A 24,542-nucleotide genomic window follows, 5' to 3' on the forward strand; every position below is an offset into this window, starting at 1 on the left:
ACATTGCCAACGCAAGTGTCAAAATATGATAAAAACAGTTGAAAAAGGGGAACATATAGGCTACAGTTGGAGGGGGTACAGCATTGTGTAAACAGAGCTATATGTTACATTTTGTTTTTATATACATTACATGCTATATATACTGGGTATAACGTTTTTTTAAACAAATATAAGCAATCATTTGCAGTCGCTTCGGGAAAAAGCAGCATTTTTCCACAAAAAGATTTTATAGTAGGCTATATATACAAAAAATCAGATTAAAAATATGTTCAAAGGTGTACACACACACACACACACACACACACACACACACACACACACACACACACACACACACACACACACACACACACACACACACACATCTGCTCCTCCAACGGTCAACCGGGGCTCTCTTTATGTATGCATATTCTGAATATTCATGAAGTGGGGGCCTTGCTTGTCCCTCATTGGCTGAGAAGCAGTCTGGATGAGTGACAGGTAAAGGGACGAATGAGGTTTTAGTCCCTATTGTTTTAAGGCAAGGTGTTTTTTTCTTTTCTTCTTCTTCTGTTTTTACCTAGCCCCTATGGTTAAATAGGCCATAATTGACTGATTCATAGGCATATAGGCTAGGCCTATATACTTTTTTAATCATCTTTTCTAATAAAAAATAAATAAACAAATACATTTATTTTGTTTAGATCAACTCGTCTTTCCAGTAAACTATTTAATCTAACTATTTTTTCTCCTTTAAACTTTTTCTCTAGGCTAATTACTGTTGCTGTGACTGATCAATGTGATTTTTCTTCTAATATGACAATTTCTTTACTCTTACAAATTTGACTTGATTAAATCACCATTTTCTTTTCTTTTTTTGATTATGATTAAGATTATCATTTAGCCGCCCTCGACTACATTGAATCTGAATCTGCAAACTCTGAAAGGCCTATAATATTTCTCTTCCCAGTATAAACACAGCCCTGGTGCGTTTCATTTTATTTCCAGAGAGATCAGCTATAAATTATAGCCATGTGATATAAAATTGAATGGACCTATAGCCTATTTATTTATTTGCTATCTTCTCTAGCTTGTAAAGCCTGATATATATATATATATATATATATATATATATACCGGTATATATATATATATATATATATATATATATATATATATATATATATATATATATATATATATATATATATATATATATATTGATAATTCAATTGCACGCATGCTGCGTGCTGTAAATAGCAGATCTACAAGCTCACAACGCAGCGCTGTGACTTACTTGTGAACTTTTATTTCTGCTTACCGAGCACACATAAAGTAGCCTATAACTGAGGCTTAAGCAAGCGGCACACACACACACACACACACACACACACACACACACACACACACACACACACACACACACACACACACCTAAAACATGCTAAAGTCTAATCTCCTCCACATTGTGCACAAGACAGGAGATCAAAGAGCTCCAAAAGCTCCCGGCTGTGGAGGAAGATTAGTTCTGCACCCTGAGCTTCCTCACTGCTCTCTCTCCTCTGTCCTCTCCATTCATTCATTTGTACATCTTTGGTCAGTATTTTGTGAGGAGGAACCATCTTTATCTCCACATTCTAACCTTTTTTTTTGCGGGGTTTTCCTTGTAAATTAACGCCCTACTAGATCGGCATACTTATTATAGCAGTGCTTTTCAACCATCATAAATAATGGACCTGGTCCATTATTTATTCGGCATTTAAGCCACGGACCACGTACTATTTAATGAGATTTAGCTTCTCCTAGCTCTCACTTTGACTATTTTGTAATCATTGGATAAGATTGTATCCACAATCCCATGCTGTATTGAAGATGGTAGGCCTACCATAGGAGATATGGGATGACAGGCAAACAATTCTCTTAACTGTGTAGACATGAAGACCTTTCTTAACAGGATTGTGTAGACAATAATCAGAGAGCGACATGGTGATGCCCTGCCCTTCATTAATGGGCATAAAAGTACCCTGCTAGCAACTCACTAACTTGTCTTGTTGGTCAACGTCGCCATCTACTGGTAGAGAATGGGCATGACAGTAAAAATAAATATAATGGACTCCATTCCAGCTGGAACTTCTCTTGTATTGTGCCTCTTCTCAGCCAGTTTAGAGACCGATTAATGAAAGGATATATACAACAGTCCAGTGGTGTTAATTATCTGCTTTATGAACTGCTTTTTTGTACTTTTATTCCGGACTTCCGATCAGGCACGGCACATAGAAAATGCTTGGTTCACCTTCAAGAACTACATGTAGGCCTATCATGTTTTGTTGGTCCTACTTTTTCCAAAGCAGTCATCCACAAGACACTTATAGATGCAGGCTAATTTCCAAATCCTCTGTCAACCTTTATTTGAATCAAATTAATTATTTTATTTTTAAGCAGCTGTACGTGGACGGCTTGTCAACTCTCCTGGATCTCCCAGGAGTCTCCTGGATTTTGAACCCCTCTCCTGGGAGTCTCCTGGATTTTGTATCAAACTCCCAAAATTCACCAGAACACAGGAAATTACATCTACTATGTTAAAAATGTTCTGGGGGAGGACCCCCAGACCCCCCGCTTTAGAGGTGGGGGCAATGCATGCAAGAAAGATCATACAGATATTCACTTAAGTAATGACTTAAAGATGAGAAATCATTATTAAAGATGTCCTTTTGCTTCCGTCATCAGATCTGTACTTGGCATATTAGGCTGAAATTGTACACATGCTAGTAAAGTAAGCCTGATAAATGTATCAAACATGCACAAAATTCAACAGAACACAGGAAAATATATCTATTCATAAGTTTTGGGGCGAGGGCCCCCCAGGCCCAGACCCCGGTTGGGGAGTTCCGCGCACCCCCCCAAAAAAAATCTCCTGGATTCTGACAGTCCAATGTTGACAACCCTGCGAAGTGGACGCGCGCGTCACTACGTGGCTCCCTGTATGTTAGACCGGTGGTCAATGGGACTATCTCTGGCACTTCGTCGCCCTCTTGTGGCCCTTGGCACGCATCGAGTTAAGCAAGTGACTCAGCTTGACTTTGTTTACATCCCTCTTCTATTCTTTTATATGGAATCCATATAAAATAATTGAAGAGGGATGTAAACAAAGTCAACCTGACAACTGCCAAATTGATTATTTTATCATTATTTTACGCTTTGTGTGGTAATCTTTTTTTTCCAACCTATTTTCGAAACATTAATTTTATTTTAGCATCCGTTTCTCACGAAAAAGTTGACTATAAATTGACTATGAATTTATTTTATGAAGTACATTTTATTATTTTCCCCTGTAGCCAAGGTATGGAAGAAAACACAAAAAATGCAAAAACAATTGTGCATTTTGGAGAGGAGCACATTCGAGAGAGCTCACATAAAGCACTGATTAGGCTCGCGACGGGCCTGTCCATAGGTCATGGCTGCCAGTTCCCACCTGATGTCGTGTGGGAGTTCTGACTGCTCCAGACCGTACTGAATAACTGCTAGCTTGCATAGCGTCTTAAGACTAGGACTCAAGTCTAGGATGTACAGGTCATCGATAAGTGTGGGTAGGCAGCATTCGTCTTTATAATAATATCCTCCAAAGATGAAGACACGACTTCCCACCATGCAACAGCAACCCGCTGTCCTCCAAAACGAGTCATTCACCTTGGGCTTAATGTTCTTCCAGGAGATGGTCTCTGGACTGAATTTCCACATATCTTTGCAGTCCAAACCACCAAATATGTACAGCTCTCCATTGTAGGCAAAGGCTGAATGATCACAGCGTCCTTCTGCAGGAAGCTGTGCAAGAGGCGTGTCCATCCAGCTGTCGGTCTCTGTGTCAAACACTCTGATGTTGTTGATGCCTCTGTCTTCCTGGTCCCCCCAGCCACAAGATACAAACATCTTTGTCCCAATGATGGTGGCAGAGTGACCTCTTGAAGCAGGAGGTGGAATGCCTCTGGTGTTAATGAAGGACCAGACCATCGTGGTGGTGTCCAGTTTGTAGATGTCATTAGTGTCATCGTAGGACCTGTTGGGGGATCCTCCATGGATATACATGACTTTACCCAAGACACAGGCAGAGTGGTAATCTCTCCCCACTGGAACGGTCCCAGAAACCCTTGTCATGATCCATCTGAGGGCGTCGACATCAAATGCATAAAGAATGTTGCATTTGATTATACCTTCAACAAGTCCTCCCCAGATGTAGGCGATATCTTCAATGAGCACAGCTGTGTGAAAACAGCGACTACAGGGAACCTCAGGGGGTCGTTCTCCTGTTGTAGTCGTCACTGAGGGCAACGTCCTCCATCTCAGAGACACTGTGTTGAAGATATACACTTTGATCTGATCTTCTCTTCTTGGTGTATTAGGGCCCAATTCGTAACCTCCAAATGCGTACACTTTGTGTCCCACCGATACAGCAACATCATAGGCGATATTTGGGGGTGCTCGCAGCTTCACTGTGCAGTGCAACATTTGACAGAGCATCAGCAACAATACTGGTTTAAATTATACTTTCACCACCTTGCTCTGTAAGACAGTCTTATTGAACACGAGACCGTTTATATAGGAGGCCAGTTTATCATGTCAGTACTGTGATGTCATTTAGTGTGCCGTCATAGAATGTCCATATTTGGTCACAGTTGGAGCCCACTTATAACGCCTCCCAGTGTGAAATGTATGTTTCAAAAAGCAATGGAGTTCATGAGTAGCCTATATTCACATCACTCCTATGTTAAAACTGGCCAATGGGAGGGCGGGACCGGCAGAGTGACATAGGTGTGACAACTAGTTGAGTAAATTGGGACTTTTTTCTCAGAGGCTTTCAGCTTCCAGGAACCGAAGGTCACAGTTTAGTATGTGAAACGGGCCGTTTAATGGCACATCATGTCTCCTCCGTCTGTCTGGACGTGAACACTTTTTTTACGGTCTATGGGTTTGCTGCTCTGACATCATGCTCTGATGTCACTGGGATGTCAGGGGAACCACTCTAACGGAATGGGTTTGCTGCTCTGACATCACGCTCTGGCTTCACTGTGATGTCACAGTAACAGAATCCCTTTTATGCCCATACATGAACCAGCCACACAAATATGGGCTGTCTTGGCCATATATGGATTCTGTTAGTGTGGTATGTGGCCGAAGTGGTCTACATATGGGTCCTGTTAACAGAGGCATTTGAAATTAAGAGGGGAGTGAAGAAAGGGTGCCCCCTATCGGCAGTTCTCTATATCCTAGCTATTAACCCTTTATTAAAAAAGATTAAAGAAGAAAAAAGGCTCACAGGTGTAAAATAGTGGTGGTGAGCGGGTGGTCGTATTGGCATACGCCGATGATATAACCATTATTGTTAAAAATCAAAAACAGCTAGATATTGTTAATGAACACATATCTCTGTATGAAGAGGTCTCAGGTTAAAAATTGAACCAAGATAAAACGGAGGGTGTCTGGTTCGGGCGGAGAGAGGCAAAGCCAAAAATTAAGATAAAAGATACAGATAAAATGACAGTCCTGGGCTGCAGGGGAGTTATATTTCATTCTTTTTTTTATGTGATACTAGACACCTTATCAAACACAATGCGAAGACATTTCTTGGTAAGGAATTTGTTCCCAAATGTGTATATTTAATGACTATAACATGGCCGCCCTGTTTTTATTAATTTCACAGTATCTCCCAGTAATAACTAATTTATTCCTTATTGGTACAAATGAAATCTCCTGAAAGCTTTAACAAAATGTTACTTATAACTGAAATCATCAATACTGGACATTATGGCACATGGAAAAAGGAGAAACATCCAATTACATTCGGAAATCTTCAAATTTAACATAAATATGCTTATAACCTTAACCTTAACCAACCGTTTTTGGTAGCACTTTACAATAAGGTGCCCTAATAAAGACTTATTAACAGTTAATAAGATACTTAATAACTGTTTATTAACTCTTATAAAAACGTTATTAAACCCTAATAAACACATTATAAACTGTATAATATTAATCTTATAAACAATGAATAAACTACTTATAAGATACTTATTAACCTTAATATATACTTAATACATCTTAATAAAAGATTAATAAGAACGTATTATATGTTTATACATGTTAATAAATGAATAATAAGAAAGTCAAAAAACCTTAATTAACACCTAAATGAAAAGGGTTAATTAACAACTTATAAGTAACCAATAAACCTTATTATATTTTAATACAGGTTAATAAACCATCTTAATTAGGCATCCATTAACACGTTAATTAGGCATAATCTCACACATATCAGGCACGCGTGCGCGCGCGCACACACACACACACACACACACACGTGCAGTGGGGTTACCAGGGTAAAAGACCAACTCAAAATTATGATACAATACTGAAATGATTGGGCAATTGATCAAATCTCCTCCATCTCTCCCTTTCTCTTCTGTACATGACAATATGTGTTAAGACAAGATGGGCCCTATTTTGAACCAGGTCTTATGCCTTATGCCTTAACTTCTTTGCCTTTTTTTACTATTTTGTTTTTGTTTTTTAAATATTTCAAATAGCTGATCTGCAAGTGCACAACGTGCAGATGTAGATCAGCATTTGAAGTATTTAAAAATGTTTTTCAAAATAGTGAAAAAAAGGTAAAGCAGTTGAGGCATAAGACCTGGTTCAAAATTGGGCCCGATATGTTTTATAAACAAAGTAATTTGATTACAATTATCCTATATTACATTTAAGAACTGCAGCCAGGGGTTTTTGTCAGTTTGTGACTCACGACCAAATGCAGCACTCCAATTGGCTAGGACTGATCACGTGGCACACGTGCCGACGTCCTCACGTCACACCAGCGCCATACGTGCAGACGTAGAGTCAACACCAGGCTAACAGTTAGCTAAACAAATGATGTACTCACGTTTGCATAGTCAATAGCACTACTGTCCACATTCCAGTACATTCCATCACTTAGGCACGAGTCCCGATCACATTAACATAATCTTCATGTATGTACATCCCATTACAGCAACGTAATGTTACTCTTTTTAATTCGCGGAGTTCACCGGAAGTGCGTCCGGCCGTCAAATATGTCCGACCGGAAACGTGCGCTGCGGCACAATAGTTCCGCCACATTTATTTATTTTTTTGTAGATGGGAGCGCGTGACCCTCTAGTTTGAATACATTCTGAACTTTGCCCATGCTGGAGACCCCCTCAACCCCCAACCTTCACTTTGAGAAGCCACTGATAGACATGCTGATTAGATTTACTACAAAACACTTACTTAAAGTGTGGCCGGGTCAGGGTACATTGGGGTTGATGACGAGTATTGTGGGTGGGCTCCTGGCGGCAGCGCGAATTTCAGCGCAGCCAGGGGACAGTTGGAACACACTTCCGTGAGAGGCGGCAGCAACAAACATTTCTCGAGGGACACACGTCTCGAATGCGTGCGGATTTGATATTACGCTGGTGAGTTGTAATTGCAGTTTACTCCTGCACTATCGCTAAAAGACGTGTAGGTTGTCTGTCATCTTTCGTCTAGTTTGACATGTTGATTGCGTCGTATTCTATAGGGAGAAAAGCAGCCAGCCGAAACAGGGACGGGAGAGACGGCGTCTGTGAGCTGTGTGTAAAACACAGCGTGCCGTGTCCCATGGTGGCGTGTCGTAACGCCGGGGTGTCAATTCATTTACTGAAATGTAAGTCTCTGTTTTGTTATATGGCTGTGTGTGACTACTGGGTTATGGTAACGATATGTACTGTTATTCTGAGTAACTAAATGGGACAACATGTTTGTGGTTCTGTCTAGTGCACAGCACACGAAGCGTGAAGCCACGTTGAGTTTCGAGTGTGCGTCAGTCAGCTGTTGTGTCTCGGTGAGTCCGTGGCTAATTCATATGCATGCGCTTCGTAATGTATGATAATGAGGGTTCATGAATGGTCATTGTGCTGTGATGTTTATTATGTTTATTTCTGTGCCATTACAGGTGGTGATCATACGTGGTCACTGCTTTTAGTTTTGCTATGTATTTAGAAAGGGGTTTGTTAGGGTGAAGTTTGACTTATTGTAAAGTTCCATCTGTCTCGAGTCTTATTGTTTGTATTTGTAATTGTGATTAATGCACTGTAGTTGAGATTCTTATTATTGCCACGTCCTATTACTGCTATAGTTTTATATTGTGATACCATTAATAAAGATTATATATTTTAATATAAAGTCGTTGTATTGCCTGTTACTTGCCCGAAGCCTCTTGTCACAAAAGAATGATTGATAGCCATGAATGATTCAGAGCTTTGTACAGAAGTGGCTCGTACCAGGACTATGAATATCCAGTGTCCCAGCAGGGAGCATTGTCCTACTCTGTAACGATGCAACTCAGGAACAATGCCAGTTGGAAATGCACACCCCACCCAGTTATACCATACCAGTTGAACCTGTAATAGGTGTGGAAGACATTTACATGACACATTAACCACTTTCAAGTTGGCCTCTCTCTAATGGCCAGATTACATATGCCTACATTTTGTCAAAATATGTACAAAAATAGGTCACACTGTGTGTGATGTGTGGTGAGTTTGTAGATTTGGTATTTGATATACAAAGTAACTATATCCCCCCCCCTTTTTTCCTCCTCCTTTTTCAACAGGCAACATATTGTTGCATTGTTAGACAGTATATTGGTATTGGCAAAATATGTATGTTAAAAGTGTAGTTAGAACCAAGGTGCAATAGAAATGAAACACCGTGGTTTGTGAGATTTGCACCGGACATACGCACAAGTGCACATGTGCACAAACACACACGCACCATAACGATGCATTGAGAGTTTGTTTCACTATTTTTGTAAGAAAGTGGCCCAAACTAGATTAAAAGTAGACACTTAACAGCAGCCAAATGAAATCAAAACCAATTTTTATTTTTCAACATAAAACATAAAACGGATGCATCATTATCATCAACCCAACAGCCATGGATCATAACAACATGGCATCATCATTGTATGGACATGGACATACAGATCAGTGTTCCTCTACAAGACACGTTATCCTCATTGTCATACAGTAATTTCCCCTTTGAATGACTCATTGTGTCAAAATGTCCCTGAGCAAAGACTCTTAACCCCTACAGTAGCTGCTGCCCGGGCGCTGGATTGAAGGAGGAGTTCACCCCCAAAATGATTATTGATTACTAACACCTTGGAGACTTGGGTCCCCATCCGGAATCAATGGGGGTACATTTACTATAATCAAATTCCTGTCTTAGGAATGCGACAAAAAACGAACAGATATGATATGATTGAACTCATGTCTCCATGGTATGAGTAATCAATAGAGAAACAAGTCATTGAGTGGGTGTACTACTCCTTTAATAGCATCCACTGCTCCTAATAGTTAATGCAGAGACAAATTTCACATTCCGTATGTGCAAATATATATTTGACATCATCATCATGTTCCAGTTACAGTGACTTTCCCTGGCAACATTTTCAGAGGGATAGTACTATCGAAGTTGTAAACGAATGGATAGAGCATGTTAGTGAAAGTGTGTGTGAAGGTGTGAAGGTGTTTGTTAGTGTCGGCATCAGAGAATGACAGCTTTCCTCTGTTCCAGTCCAGGTGGACTCTGATCCTATGGTGTATCTGCCTCTGTGGGAGTGGGAGAGAGCTGAATACGTCTGGCGAATTGAGAGTGTACATATGACCATTGAAACCCATATTCCAACACAGATTGTCATCATCATCTGCTAACACACCCACCTCCCAGTCTGTACCGTGTCCAACCTCAACATCCCAGCTGCGAGTCCCTGAGTCAAAGCCCTCAGAACCCGTGACAAAGAGAGGTTCATGGAATCTCTGCCCTAGATGACCTTGACGGGTCATCTACGTCGCATGCACAGCTCACACTGGTCATATCATCAGACACCTTCTGTGTTGGATGGGCAGTGTTGGGGTTCAGGATGACAGGATGATAGGAGATCATGTCCTTCATCTTGTTCCAGACTCTGAAGGTCAAGTTGCCCAGGTGCTTTGCCACATCTAGCATTGCCCCTGAGATCAGATGAGGGTCCTGTTGTGTGGACGGGGACGCGGGGCGCTGGAGTCTTTCCACCGTGGCCTTGTAGTTCTGTAGGAATGAGATGTCTTCAGCTCTCAGCTCCTCCTCCACGGCTCTGATTGTGCGTGAAAGGGTCAATATCTCTCTGTTCAGTCCTTCAATCTTCTCCAAGGAATGTATGTAAGGGCATTACTCCCCCCCCCCCCCCCTCCTTTTTACCTCCCCTTTTTGAGCGGTGGTCACGCCGCTCCTATACGTGGCCGTGTGTGTAGACGTACGTGTGGGTGGGTGCGTCCGTATGTAGCCTACAGTACCTTTTATGACCACACATGTTAAGGGAGGGGCACTGTTTTCAGGCCAGGCCAGGCACACACACACACGCACACACACACACACACACACACACACACACACACACACACACACAGGGGGGAAGGGGGGGGGGGGGGGGTGGTGGGTAAGAGGGTGCTGTTGAGACTAGCCTGGGGGGGGGGGGGGGTTGTGTGACAGAATTCATAGATCTAGGGGGTAAACCACCGCTCATTTCACACAGGTGTGATTTTTTACATATCAAAGCCAAAATCGGCCTTTAAATATTAATTACAAAAGAGTATAAATAGACAAAATATAAAAATGGACAGGTGCCATGGCTTTAGTCTCTTTTGTCGTTACATATGCAACAAATTAACACAGAGGAATGTATGCTGATTTGATTTGCACGAAAACGATTGACTCAAAGACTCGCATGAGTCCTACAAATCTGAACATGACTGGAAAATATATCACATCTCCCACAATTCAACCCTCTCAGAGTTACATATGCAACACACTAGCACAGTGCACAAGTGGGTATCACAAACTTTGATTACAATTATTAATATAGGCCTATTTTTTAATCCCCTCAACCCTCACCACCTTTGAGAAGCCACTGGTATGCTGATTTGATTTACACCAAAACGCTTATACTCTTGGTTTGTACAGAAGTGCCTCATTCCAGGACTATGAATATCTAGTATCTGCTCTGCTGGTTTTGGTGTGAAGCATCTTGATGTGTTCAACACCCTCCCCTCCCTCCCCCGCAGGATCGAGCTGAATGTCTGAGTGAATTCAAATCATTTTGCATGCTGATCACAAATTGGCTCATTAAGTTTAGATGTAGTTGTAGATCTAGATTCTTTCAACCTGGCCTCCCTTTGTTGGCCGATTGGGCCTAGATTATGTCAACAATGTACAAACATAGGTGATCTCTGCACGTCACACACTGTGTGTCACAATGTTTGATTGATTGAAGACTTTATTAGAAGTTTGCATAGGAAAAGGTACAGTTTCATGACGGTACAGTTCACTGGTACAAGGTCTACTAAAATACCTACTAAAAGGAGAGCCATGAAAAGACTAAGCTTATTTCCACAGGAAACCATTAAAGTATCTCATATAACATTGAATGACAGACGAATAGAACACAGTAGTACTATGCAGTAGATATATGTAAATAAAAAAAAAGAGAGAGAGAAAAAAAAAGGGAAAACAGTAATTCAAAACAAACAGTAAGTATATACAAAGAAGGGGCAGGGGAGGGTAGGGTTAGGCTAGGTTATTTTGTTTTACCAGTTGCGAACGGCTGCTGCCTGTAAGTGGTTTTTCAGGGCAATTTTAAAGGATGCTAGTGATCCACACTCCTTTATGGCCTTCGGTAAGGCTTTCCACATTTTGTTGGTATAGCAGAAAAAGGAGTTTGACCCTTTGTTGGTTTTGACTCTGTGTTATTAGAGTTATTACATTAGGTAAGATAACACAGATGAAATCAGATATCGTTTTAGATGTTTCTTAAATATCGGCAAGGTGATATATACTCAAGCTCCGAATCATTCACAATCACACGTATTTAAATGTTTTGGTGTAAAATCTAATCAACATGTCTATCAGTGGCTTCTCAAAGTGAAAGTGGGGGTTGAGGGGGTCTACAGTGTTTATTTTAATAGCCTAATTTAATCCAATTACTTCGTTCTTCAAAGTATCTCGTCCAACCCCCACATACATACACACATATTATTATTACATTCCTGTAACAACTATATTATAGGGATAATAATCATGTCATCTAGTTACCCAAAAGTTGGTTTTAGACTGGTCTAGATTAAACGCTTTTTCTCCTTTATGAACTACTATGCTATTTGAATGCATTAACATATAAGCCAAGGTGTCCATAAGCAGGCGGTGACCTCTAGTGGTATAATTGTGACATTACATTTTATTTTCACAATATATAAATAAGTAACAGTGTTATAACATCTATAGCCTACTATAATTTTGCGAATGTCTGAGTGAGTGTCTGTCTGTCTGAAACAGTGTTTCTCCTCAGTGGCTGGAGCAATTGATCTGAAATCGCATCACCATTAGCATATGAACACACCTGACATAACTGTGAAGCCCGTTTGTCACTTTCACAAATCATATGCTGTATATTAGCATTTTTATGGTGTATCTACTATCTATTCTGCATCTAGCATGAGGCACATCTATTCTGCATCTAGCATGAGGCAAAATGTTTAACCAGCTCTGTGTGTGTGTGTGTGTGTGTGTGTGTGTGTGTGTGTGTGTGTGTGTGCAGGCAGGCGGGTGGGCGGGCTGGGGGGGGGGGGGGGGGGGGGACAGTATCTCTGTAGCCATTAAACGAAACGGGTTTCTTACATTGATGCTCCTACATCATGCAAGCACCAGTTAAAGTTACTTTCCATCCCTCATATACTGTGTGCACAGTGCACATCCCATAATCCACACACTGCACATCATTTTGGAGCTCATATCTTTGAACGGGTAAGGGCTAGTATAATTAAAAAACAGAGTAGGCTATAGTCCGTATATGGCCCCATAACAGCAACACAATAAAACCAGACGTTAGTTTAACTCTGAAAGTGGACATGTAAGGGTCATTATGCACTTTCCGAAAGACATTACATCAGCTTTTACTGTAAAGTCTGGTCATGGTCCATAATGTTATTTAGTGGGTTCTCTCTATCTATGCCTACATGCTAAGACATGCCTCATGCTATTTTACTCCACTCAGAGTAGGAATTGTTGACACATCTAACCTGTTTTCTTTCATTATAACAGTATAATTCCCAAACGTTTTAGCCTGTGACCAAAAAGATAAATTAGAGATTCGTCCAGGACCCAAATTAGCAGATCTACATGCTCACAATGTGTCGCTTAGCGCCGTCTTGAGAGCTTGTAGATCGACTATTTTCAGTTATTATTATTATTACGTATGTGTTTGTTTGTTTGTTTGTTTGTTTGTTTGTTTGTTTGAACATTTGTCAAATCCATATTTGTTTATAATTTCTAAAAGTAAAATGATCCATATTTCATATATTTTTACTCCAGTTGTGACGCATATTGGTTCGTCACCCAGAAATGGCTTCAAATGGGTCCCGACCCAGTGTTTGGGAAACGGCTTTAGAACATCTCAACTCCTTCCCTTTTTTTGAAAAGTGCAAATAACCGCCCATTGCCTACCTGCATGTGACAAAGCCTTTTGTTCTCAGATTCCCGGGCTTGTGTGGTCACTGGTAGCCTAAATCAAACGGTTGTTCATGAAGTGTCTGCCAAGCCAATATTCTATTTGATTCATTTACAGCTACTGCGGCATAATTCTTAGAACAACGAGGACATAAAGTAGCCTACTGTGTATACAAATATGAATTACGTCAGCTTGTAATTTCTCCTGATTTAACGTTATAAAATATTGCTATTGCAGTTTTTGCATTATAAGCTTATTGATATTTTAGTTTCAATAAATGTCGTTGGCTTACTTATATGTAAAGACGGTTTGCAGGAAATAATGTCTTCTACAGAAACATTTGGTGGCTCTTAAAAGAGCCGTTTTGGGGTTCGGTCAGTGACGGATAGTTTACGCACGTTCTCCACGGATACGACGGGCCAGCTGGATGTCTTTGGGCATGATGGTCACCCTCTTGGCGTGGATGGCGCACAGGTTGGTGTCTTCAAACAGACCGACCAGATAAGCCTCGGCCGACTCCTGCAGAGCCATGACGGCGGAGCTCTGGAAGCGCAGGTCGGTCTTGAAGTCCTGGGCGATCTCCCTCACCAGGCGCTGGAAGGGCAGCTTGCGGATCAGCAGCTCGGTGGATTTCTGGTAGCGACGGATCTCCCTCAGAGCCACTGTACCAGGGCGGTAACGGTGAGGCTTCTAAGACTCGCTCATCCCGTGCCGGGCTCCAGTTCCCCGTTGGTCGTGTCCACAGGCTGCTGCGTAAAGGCAACTATGCCCAGCGTGTCGGTGCCGGCGCCCCCGTCTATCTGGCGGCCGTCCTCGAATACCTGACTGCTGAGATCCTGGAGTTGGCTGGAAACGCTGCCCGTGACAACAAGAAGACTCGTATCATCCCCCGTCACCTCCAGCTGGCCGTCCGCAACGACGAGGAGCTCAACAAACTGCTGGGCGGAGTGACCATCGCTCAGGGCGGCGTGCTTCCCAACATCCAGGCTGTCCTGCTGCCCAAGAAGACCGAGAAAGCCGCCAAGAAATAAACCTGCTTAATTCTTCTGAATAAACCCCACAAAGGCTCTTTTAAGAGCCACCCACTAATTCAACAAAGAGTTGCTTCTAATAGCCTCTGAGGAGAAAATATAGGCTAAATAATACAATACCTTATTACAATTGTGAATTACGCACTGTACTGCAATGTTACTGGTCATATTCTACATGAGCTTATAACCATGACAGAATATAAATAGTAGTAGGTACACTTATGTTATATTTCTATGTTCTTGTATTTATATGCTTTTTTGCTTTGGTGGAAAAAGGTGAGTGTTAAACAAAAAAAGAGAAGAGTAATGTCCTTATATTATAATTGTGTAATTACTGTAATGTACGACTGTATTCATGGCTTCTTTGACTGCTTAAAATGATTGTAAAACCTGCAAAATGTTCAATAAAGTTTATTTAAAAGGTAATATATTTTACAACTTAAACACTTTAATCAATCTGTTCGATTATTAGTTCTGTGGGTCGTTTCACGCATGACAACTTCTAGTAAAATATTAACATTTTTATCTACACTTCATAACATACTTGGCTGCCAAAATAAAAACATGAGGCAAGGACACGCATCTCAAATGACAAATGTGAATATACATTACAAGCATAATTATAGCGATGCACCCATTAAGTTTATGGATGCTACTGTAAGGACTGTTATGCCATGTTTGTCTTTGGAAAATAGTAGCCAGCGTTACTTAATTTGCCATGTCTTGATTGTAGTCTCTGTAATCACAATAGCTGATAATGATTTTCGCATTTGGATCAACTCTTTGTTGGAAAAGATGGGTGGTCCTTAAAAGGACCGTTGGTTTGGTACAGTAGAATATTCAGTTTACTTGGAGCTGGTGTACTTGGTGACAGCCTTGGTGCCCTCAGACACGGCGTGCTTGGCCAGCTCACCGGGGAGCAGCAGGCGGACGGCGGTCTGGATCTCCCTGGAGGAGATGGTGGAGCGCTTGTTGTAGTGAGCCAGTTTAGAGGCTTCACCGGCGATGCGCTCAAAGATGTCGTTGACAAAGGAGTTCATGATGCCCATGGCCTTGGAAGAGATACCGGTGTCAGGGTGGACCTGCTTCAGCACCTTGTACACGTAGATGGCATAGCTCTCCTTCCTGGACTTTCTGCGCTTCTTACCGCCCTTGGCGGCGGTCTTGCTGACGGCTTTCTTGGAGCCCTTCTTGGGCGCTGGCTTGGCAACTTCGGGCATCCTGGCAGTATTCTATCAGTGACAAGCAGTGAAGAATGTGACGAGAGAGCGCAGTTGCACCATTATTTATAAACAGCCAATGCCAATGTAGTTGTGTGACTCCCAGCATATGATTGGCTGATCCTCCCACAAAGAGGGCGGTGTCTTTATTTCTGTATGATTTCTCCCGCTCGTGCGCTCTATTGTCCCTGTAATATTTTGAGCGGCTAAATATGCACTTAGGGAAAATGTATATTTTAATGTCCATAAAGGTCCCCAAAGGAAACAGTGCTTTCTTGACTAACAAAAGGTATAGACTATTTCAGTCTGTCCATTCATTGAGACAATGGCATTATTCCCAAAATTAGTCTATAAATTACTATAATATAATAAATAGTTAATTAAGTAAATGTGATTCCGCTCTTCTGGGCTTAGAAAAACAAAATAAGCCCCTTTTCGACTGCTACACCACACCACACCGCACTACATAAAAATATCTACATTTTCCATTACACAAAAGTACCCCTATCGGTGAGAAACAAATTGACCCTTTTAACTGTGATTATAATACAATATAAATTAGTATTACAACTATTCTAAATTATAATACACTATAATGGATTATAACTGTGATTATAATACACTATAATAGATTATAATTGTGGTTATAACACTATAGAATCTATTATATCATGGTGGTCTAAATGAAAAGTCAGTGAGTGATCATTATGAAGTGTTTGGCCCTGTTTGGCCTAGCTCAGACCTACTCTAGAGTGGATACTTTTTAATACCACGTTTAGTACCAACTTCACACCACTCTACCCAGGTCCATGGAGTGGAAAACCTGGCATAAGTGGGCGGTGTGGTGTGGTGTCGGGCCTGTGGAAAATGGGCTTATGTGCATTAGCAGCAGTTCTATTTCATGTTAATATTCAAATCATAACTTATTCCACAACTAAAGACAAGTTAGATGAAGGATGGTTTGCATTGCAAGGCTACAATTTAAGTCCCGTGCTGCTTAAATGTGTTTAAGCAAAGCAAGGTTTAATTTGTGCGAATAGACGTTTCTGTCTGGTCGTACGTGTGGAATTACAACATTGTGTTTCTTTATCAGCACAGCGAGTTCATTTTGTTTTTTTTATCTGATATTAACATGTACAGTATAAAAGCTGTGGTTATGCACAAAGGTGGGAATAAACTCGTTACATAACGTGTGGGTGGCTCTTAAAAGAGCCTTTTGGGTTGTTTGTTGGTAGATCAAGTCAGCATTATTAACCTCCGAAGCCGTACAGAGTGCGTCCCTGTCTCTTCAGAGCATAGACAACATCCATTGCGGTCACGGTCTTTCTCTTGGCGTGCTCGGTGTAGGTGACGGCATCACGGATCACGTTCTCCAGGAAGACCTTGAGGACACCGCGGGTCTCCTCGTAGATCAGACCGGAGATACGCTTCACACCGCCACGGCGAGCCAGACGGCGAATAGCGGGCTTGGTGATTCCCTGGATGTTATCACGAAGAACCTTGCGGTGCCGCTTGGCGCCTCCTTTTCCCAGTCCCTTTCCGCCTTTGCCACGCCCACTCATTTTGCAGCTTCAGTTGAGATGAAGATTCAGAAGTCAATGATTCCAGAGCGCTGAGCCATGCCTTTTTATCTGTGTTCTGAGGACGTAAGGGAGGACAGGCAAACTGCCATACCCCTCCCCCATCACACACACGCACCTCCCCTCTTGTTCATTTTGGTCACATCACCCCCTTGTAATACCGGTATTGCTAGTCAAGTCCTCTATATCATAATCATTTATTTTTTAAACGTATCGCACCAATTCATATTCTTGTCAATGTACATTTGGTGTTGCTGAATACATACATGCCTAATACACCCTCTGCCATAGCATTTCTTTCGACTCTCAAGTTTAAACGTTTGTATTGTCACAGACATAACCTAAATAAAGTTATAATAATTCATCAATAATTAAGTATTAATACGGAATTCTTGTCTCGCTTATTTGAGGTGGATCAGGGTTACTATGTATAATAATGTTCTGAACTATAACAATGGTAGTATAGGGTACTATTCAATATCAATGTTGAATTTGAACCAACACATACTAGTCAGGACAATAGAGAATCTAATAGTGATTTATGAATTAACAAAATTAGGTCATAAAGGAGGTGGGTGGGTTTACAAGCTCTATAGCTAAAGTGAGAGGAATGGCCATTAATTTTGTCATAAATACATTTATGTCTAGACTGTTGTGTCATTAAGTATTTGTGAGTGGCACTAGACCATTAACACACAGACAAACTGGTTATTATTCCAGCATATAAAGTGAGGATACTCTTATAACATAAAGTGGTTGGCTCTTAAAAGAGCCTTTTGTGGGTAGAGATGAACCAGATGATTTACTTCTTTTTGGGGGCTGCCTTCTTTGCTGCCTTGGGTTTGGCAACCTTCTTTGCTGGAGCCTTCTTGGCTGCTGCGGGCTTCTTCGCCACTTTCTTGGGGCTCTTGGCGGCCTTCTTGGGGCTTTTAGCGGCTACTTTCTTGGCGGCGGGCTTCTTGGCTTTCTTGGGTGATTTCTTTGCGGCTGCGGGCTTCTTTGCTGCCGCCTTCTTGGGCTTCTTAGCCGCTGCGGGTTTCTTGGCGGCAGCGGGCTTCATTGCTTTAACTGCCTTCTTAGCAGCAGGCTTCTTCGCCTTCACCGCCTCTGCCTTCTTGTTCATCTTGAAAGAGCCAGACGCGCCGGTGCCTTTGAGCTGGACCAGGGTGCCTTTAGCGACCAGGCTCTTGACGGCGATCTTGACGCGGGCCTTGTTCTTCTCCACATCGTAGCCGCCGGCAGCCAGAGCTTTCTTGACGGCAGCCAGAGACACACCGCTCCGCTCCTTGGAGGCGGACACGGCCTTGACGACCAGCTCAGCAACGCTGGGGCCGGTCTTCTTGGGGCGGGGAGCTGCCTTCTTCTTGGCGGCCTTGGCCGGGGCTGGAGCTGGTGCGACTTCTGCCATTGTTCTTTTCAGTAGTTTATCCTTCCTTCCCTAAAATAAAGTCTGTCAGACTGGTATTGAGCGCCCTGAGTGGGCTGGACTTAAACACCACATGAGAACCATGTAGAGACAACACACACACAGCCCCTCTTGTCTAGGTGGCTTAATGTGCCATTTGTGTTTTCTCCTCGATTAAAACAAGATATAACAAACGACAGTGTGTATTATTTAATGCAACAAAGAGCTGAACAGTTAGCACACATGTGCCTTTTTGTCACAAATATATCTGAGAAGAAAACTGCGATCTAGTTTTTAAGTGATAGGCTTAAAACATCACCCTTCCACAGTCAGAGAACAGTGTTTCCTCCATATTCTTCCTTCTAAAACATGTTAAACTATATTAAATGTACAATACTCACAATCCTCTTAGAAGACATACCTCGCGACACAATACATTAAACTATACTCTTGTTTTGCAATCCATTTTGCTATAAATAGAAGGTTTTCTGACCCCAGTAAACACACTTCAGTGTATGCAGCATGATGGATTTGATCCAACTTTGATCTGACTATAATGATGAAAACTGCTGGAACAGTTCGGACAGATAACTTAATTTTGTTCTCAAGCTACAGTAAACTAAACATTTAATTATCCAATCAACTGTATCACACTTCTCAGGCAGTAGGCCTACTTCATGATGCAAGGTGTCATTCTAAATCACATTTTTCACCATTGTGATCAGTATAGAATCAAATAAAAAGTGATGCCATATTTACTACAGATAAGATGTTATTTCTGCCACCGTGCACTTATAGGGGCATGTGACAGAACTGTTTAAATTGCTATATCACAACTGTCACCTAACTGTAACTGAACAACAGAAGGCCTAATTTTAGTCCGCAGAGTCACAAACACATGGTGGTAATTGCATTTAACAGAAACACATTTTGTCATCATTACAATAACACCCAGATATAAACACACACACACACACACACACACACACACACACACACACACATACACACACACACACACACACACACACACACACACACACACACACACACACACATGCAGTAGTGGTGTTACACTTTATTCATGGTTATATTCACTGCTAGGGTAAAAGACCAACTCTATTCTGTACATGACAATATGTTAAGACAAGATAGTGTAACGACCCTGCAAGAGATCAGGCCGTAACTCGCTCCGCCAAGCGGGCTAGCCTTCTTGGGGCAGCGGGTTGCTTCCTCGTCTGCTGAGTGGGGGGCTGGGGTTCGCGTCCTGGTTGGAGCGAACTGCCTCACTCAGTCTGCTAAACGTTACATTGGTGTCAGACGGGCGGACCCGTGGAGCGTGCCCTCGCGTGAGGGACGTGAGGGACCGGCCGTGGGCAGTGAAGCATGAAGCGCGTGAGGAGGGGGTAGTGTAACGACCCTGCAAGAGATCAGGCCGTAACTCGCTCTGCCAAGCGGGCTAGCCTTCTTGGGGCAGCGGGTTGCTTCCTCGTCTGCTGAGTGGGGGACTGGGGTTCGCGTCCTGGTTGGAGCGAACTGCCTCACTCAGTCTGCTAAACGTTACAATATGTTTTACAAACATAAATTTGATTAGAATTATTTGAATACATTATGAACTTTTTTCTTCTTTTTTTCTCATGCTGGAGACCCCCTCAACCCCCAACCTTCACTTTGAGAAGCCACTGATAGACATGCTGATTAGATTTACTACAAAACACATTCTTAAAGAATGATTGATAGCTTTGTACAGAAGTGGCTCGTACCAGGACTATGAATATCCAGTGTCCCAGCAGGGAGCATTGTCCTACTCTGTAACGGTGCAACTCAGGAACAATGCCAGTTGGAAATGCACGCCCACCCAGTTATACCATACCAGTTGAACCTGTAATAGGTGTGGAAGACATTTACATGACACATTAACCACTTTCAATATGGCCTCTCTCTAATGGCCAGATTACATAGGCCTACATTTTGTTAAAATATGTACAAAAATAGGTCACACTGTGTGTGATGTGTTGTGAGTTTGTAGATTTGGTATTTGATATACACAGTATATCATATATATGTATAAGTGTGTACACACACACACACACACACACACACACACACACACACACACACACACACACACACACACACACACACACACACACACACACACATCACAGCACAGCACAGCACACATCCACACTTATGTGTTGTTATGTCGACCATGACCTCTCATATGTTGTACATTCATGGAATAGCCCATTTACAAGCTCACAAAGCTTCACAATGTAATGTGCTGTACGTGAGGTTATAGATCTGATCTGATTTTATTTTGTTTAATAATGTTATTATACAATGCATATGACCACAATGGAAACAAGTCCAGAGGACTTTTTCGTGTGGTACTTTTAGCTTTATTGTCAAACTGTATCATGTGCTGTTTTACATTTCTGGCTAATAACGTATTCAATCAAGTATTGTAGGCCTACTGAATGTGGGAGTTAGGATTTTGGACCATCTCATTCCAAAAATAAGCCCCTGCACTTTGGCTTCCCCCAAGGGGACCCCACGACCTGGTTTGAGTGGTTAGTGAAACATTAATTATGTTTTTTTTTTTTTCAACAGAAAACATAATGTTGTTTTGTTCTACAGTATATTGATATTGGCTAAATCCGCCTTAATTGTTTGATGTTACAAGTGTAGTTAGAGACAAAGTGTAATAGAAAGGAAACACTGTGGTTGGTGAGATTAGCATCGGACATATACACAAGCACACGTGTGCACCGTGTGCACACACACACGCACCGCACACAAAAAACAAAAACAAAAATCCTAAATGCCGGTAAGATCAAATAATGTGTAATTTGTAATGTGACTTATGGAGGCTGGTGTAAAGTCTGTTTTCTCTAGGGAGCCAGGGTCTGCGGGGGAACACGCACGCACGCACGCACACACACACACACACACACACACACACACACACACACACACACACACACACACACACACACACACACACACACACACACGTTTTACACCAAAATGCTTACTCTTGCTTTGTACAGAAGTGCCTCATTCCAGGACTATGAATAGTATCTGCTGGTTTTGGTGTGAATCATCTTGATGAGTTCAACACCCTCACCTCCCCACTGTGGAGCTGAGGCCATGGCTACACGGAGCTGGATATTTCATATATCCCGGTTTTTCAGATATCCACATACAAAAATATCTAGGTCCACACAACAAAGATATCTAGGTCTAACAAGCACGCACACAGTAAAGTCTTCAGAGATATCCGGGTTCCCTGTCTACACGGATCCAGTGAATCGGATATTTTCAATCTCTCCACTTATTTATCCGGTTTCAAAAATATCCAGCTTCGCAGCTGAAATATCCAGCTTCATGTGGCTGCAAGCCCCAACAGCACAAAAAGAATTCTAGCTTCATAAATATCCAGCTCTGTGTAGCCATGGCGTGAATGTCTGAGTGACTGAGGGGATTCAAACCATTTGCATGCTGATCACAAATTGGCTTATTTAAGTTTAGATTTAGATGTGTAGATCTAGATTTGTTCAACATGGCCTAGCTCCCTTTTTCGGGTAGGCCTATAGATTGTGTCAACAATGTACAAACATAGGTGATCTCTGCATGTCACACACTGTGTGTAACAATCCCGGCCTCTGCCACTGTCCTGTGTGCACTTTTCTTGTCAGGTATGGCGTTTAGTTTTATTAGCACAAAGTTATAAAAAAAGTAGAACACATCAAGGCAACACAATACTGTGCAAGGAGATGAATAAGCCTGCAGGATTATTTGGGATCCTTTCCAACGGTCATTAATTAAACAGACTAAACGTTCAATAATAATACAGAAATAAAAACAGAAACCTGCACAAAATAGAGATAGAGAAAAAAAACAAGACAACAACAAACACATTGGGTAAGATAACACATCAGTAGATGAAATCATGTGGACAATCATTGACGACAGTGAGGAAGAATTCCGGTATTGCTTAGATGTTTCTCAAATATTGGCAAGGATAGTGATACTTATACCCACCTCAAGCTCTGAATCATTCACAATCACACACATTTAAATGTTTTGGTGTCAATTTAATCAACATGTCTATCATCAGTGGCTTCTCAAAGTGGATGTGCGGGTTTGAATGGGTCTACACCCTTTATTTTAAAAGGCATAATTTAATTCAATTCAATACTTACTTGGTTCTTCAAAAGGATCTCGTCCAACCCACTTATATTATTATTATTGACGCCTCAGGGCGACATGCGACCTCAGGGATCTTCATATATGGGCATAAAAGGGATTCTGGGGAATAGTATGGACTTTTCATAGGCAATGTCACATGTGATATCACCTGTGATGTCACAGTGATGTGTAAAGGGAACCGTCCCATAGACTGTAGTGTAAAACATACTGTACACACAAGTCTACACGTGGTAAACTGTGACATTTCTCATGGTAACCTGCAAGCTTCGGTCGGCAAATTACATTTTGGTAACTACTATAGGAATAATAATCATGTCATCTAGTTACCCAAAAGTTGTTTCATTCAACAACTCTATTAGGTAGAGGACATCATTTAGGAGAGAATGTCTCAAATCTAGACTAATATGAGTAAATGCTTTTCTCCTTCACAAACTACTATGTGATTTGAATGCATTATGTGCAAGCCAAGGTTTTCCATAAGCAGGCTGTGGCCTCTAGTGGTATAATAGTGAAATTACATTTTATTTTCACGATCTGAAAAATAAAGCAGAGTATAATCATTCAGTATCTATGGCTCCATAACAGCAGAGTGATACTCAAAGTCAACATAATAAAGTCAGGCCTTAGTTAAACTCTGAAAGTGGACATGGTCATTGAGAGACATTAAATAAGCTTTTACTCATCCATCCATCCATCCATCTTCAACCGCTTATCCGGAATCGGGTCGCGGGGGTAACAGCTCCAACTGAGACTTCCAGATTTCCTTATCCTGCGCAACTTCCTCCACTCCCTCTGGGGGTATACCAAGGCGTTCCCAGGCCAGTCTGGAGATATAATCTCCTTCCATCTGGTCTTAGGTCTGCCACGGGGTCTCCTCCCAGTGGGACGTGCATCGAGGACCTTCCTAGGAAGGCGCTCGGGGGGCATCCGTACTAGATGCCCGAACCACCTAAGCTGACTCAAGTCTGGCCATGGTCCATCATGTTATTTAGTCTCTATGCCTACATGCTAAGACATGCCTCGTGCATATATTTTACTCCACACCAAGTAGGAATTGTTGACACATATAACCTGTTTTATTTAGTTAGAACAGTAGGCTATCTTTACATAGAGGAAGCAAGCACGACTCCATTTCTCTTCTCTTCTCTGGACAGTTTTACCGGGTGCATGGTCGGGAACGTAACTTTAAACAAGAGAATACCAGCACTCACGGAATAGTCTTTTAAGGCACTTTTATTATTAATAAGTTGGCTCGGCACGCCACAGAGTAAACAACGGACGCGTTTCGGCGTATAGCCTTCTTCAGCGTTGTATCTAACAGACACCGGAAAGAGTCACATTTTATAGAGTCCGCAGTAAAGACACTTCCCGTGTCTGTGTAGAAGCTACTAACCTCAGACCAACAAATACCCAAGTGCAGTCATAAATCAAATCAAATTTCTTTTCATTATACATAGAGTTAGAGTATCAGAGTCAATCCATCGAATATCAATTACATTAATTATGCATAAAGAATCATCATAA

The 24,542-nt window shown here is 41.7% G+C and overlaps 4 protein-coding genes across 4 annotated transcripts; 1 reads left to right on the plus strand and 3 right to left on the minus strand.

The window, feature by feature from the left end:
* Nucleotides 1-14,256: 14,256 nt before the first annotated feature.
* Nucleotides 14,257-14,598, plus strand: LOC308283026 (histone H2A-like; the record flags this gene model as incomplete). The annotated part of the gene is made up of 1 exon (XM_080723411.1): nt 14,257-14,598. A coding segment is annotated over one exon (342 nt), but the record flags the coding sequence as incomplete, so codon positions are not given.
* Nucleotides 14,599-15,443: 845 nt separating this feature from the next.
* Nucleotides 15,444-15,818, minus strand: LOC308284303 (histone H2B-like; the record flags this gene model as incomplete). The annotated part of the gene is made up of 1 exon (XM_080724880.1): nt 15,444-15,818. One exon carries the CDS (start codon nt 15,816-15,818, stop codon nt 15,444-15,446), a length of 375 nt encoding a protein of 124 aa, XP_080581006.1.
* A 1,250-nt stretch (nt 15,819-17,068) lies between these two features.
* On the minus strand, nt 17,069-17,380 carry LOC308284304 (histone H4; the record flags this gene model as incomplete). The annotated part of the gene is made up of 1 exon (XM_080724881.1): nt 17,069-17,380. One exon carries the CDS (start codon nt 17,378-17,380, stop codon nt 17,069-17,071), a length of 312 nt encoding a protein of 103 aa, XP_080581007.1.
* Nucleotides 17,381-18,200: 820 nt separating this feature from the next.
* Nucleotides 18,201-18,806, minus strand: LOC308284292 (histone H1-like; the record flags this gene model as incomplete). Its single annotated transcript, XM_080724869.1, has 1 exon — nt 18,201-18,806. The coding sequence occupies one exon, from the start codon at nt 18,804-18,806 to the stop codon at nt 18,201-18,203; it is 606 nt and encodes a 201-aa protein (XP_080580995.1).
* Between the last annotated feature and the right edge of the window lie 5,736 nt (nt 18,807-24,542).

The sequence above is a fragment of the Nannobrachium achirus genome (genome assembly GCF_963921795.1).
Source record: "Nannobrachium achirus genome assembly, chromosome: 4".
NCBI classification, from domain to species: domain Eukaryota; kingdom Metazoa; phylum Chordata; class Actinopteri; order Myctophiformes; family Myctophidae; genus Nannobrachium; species Nannobrachium achirus.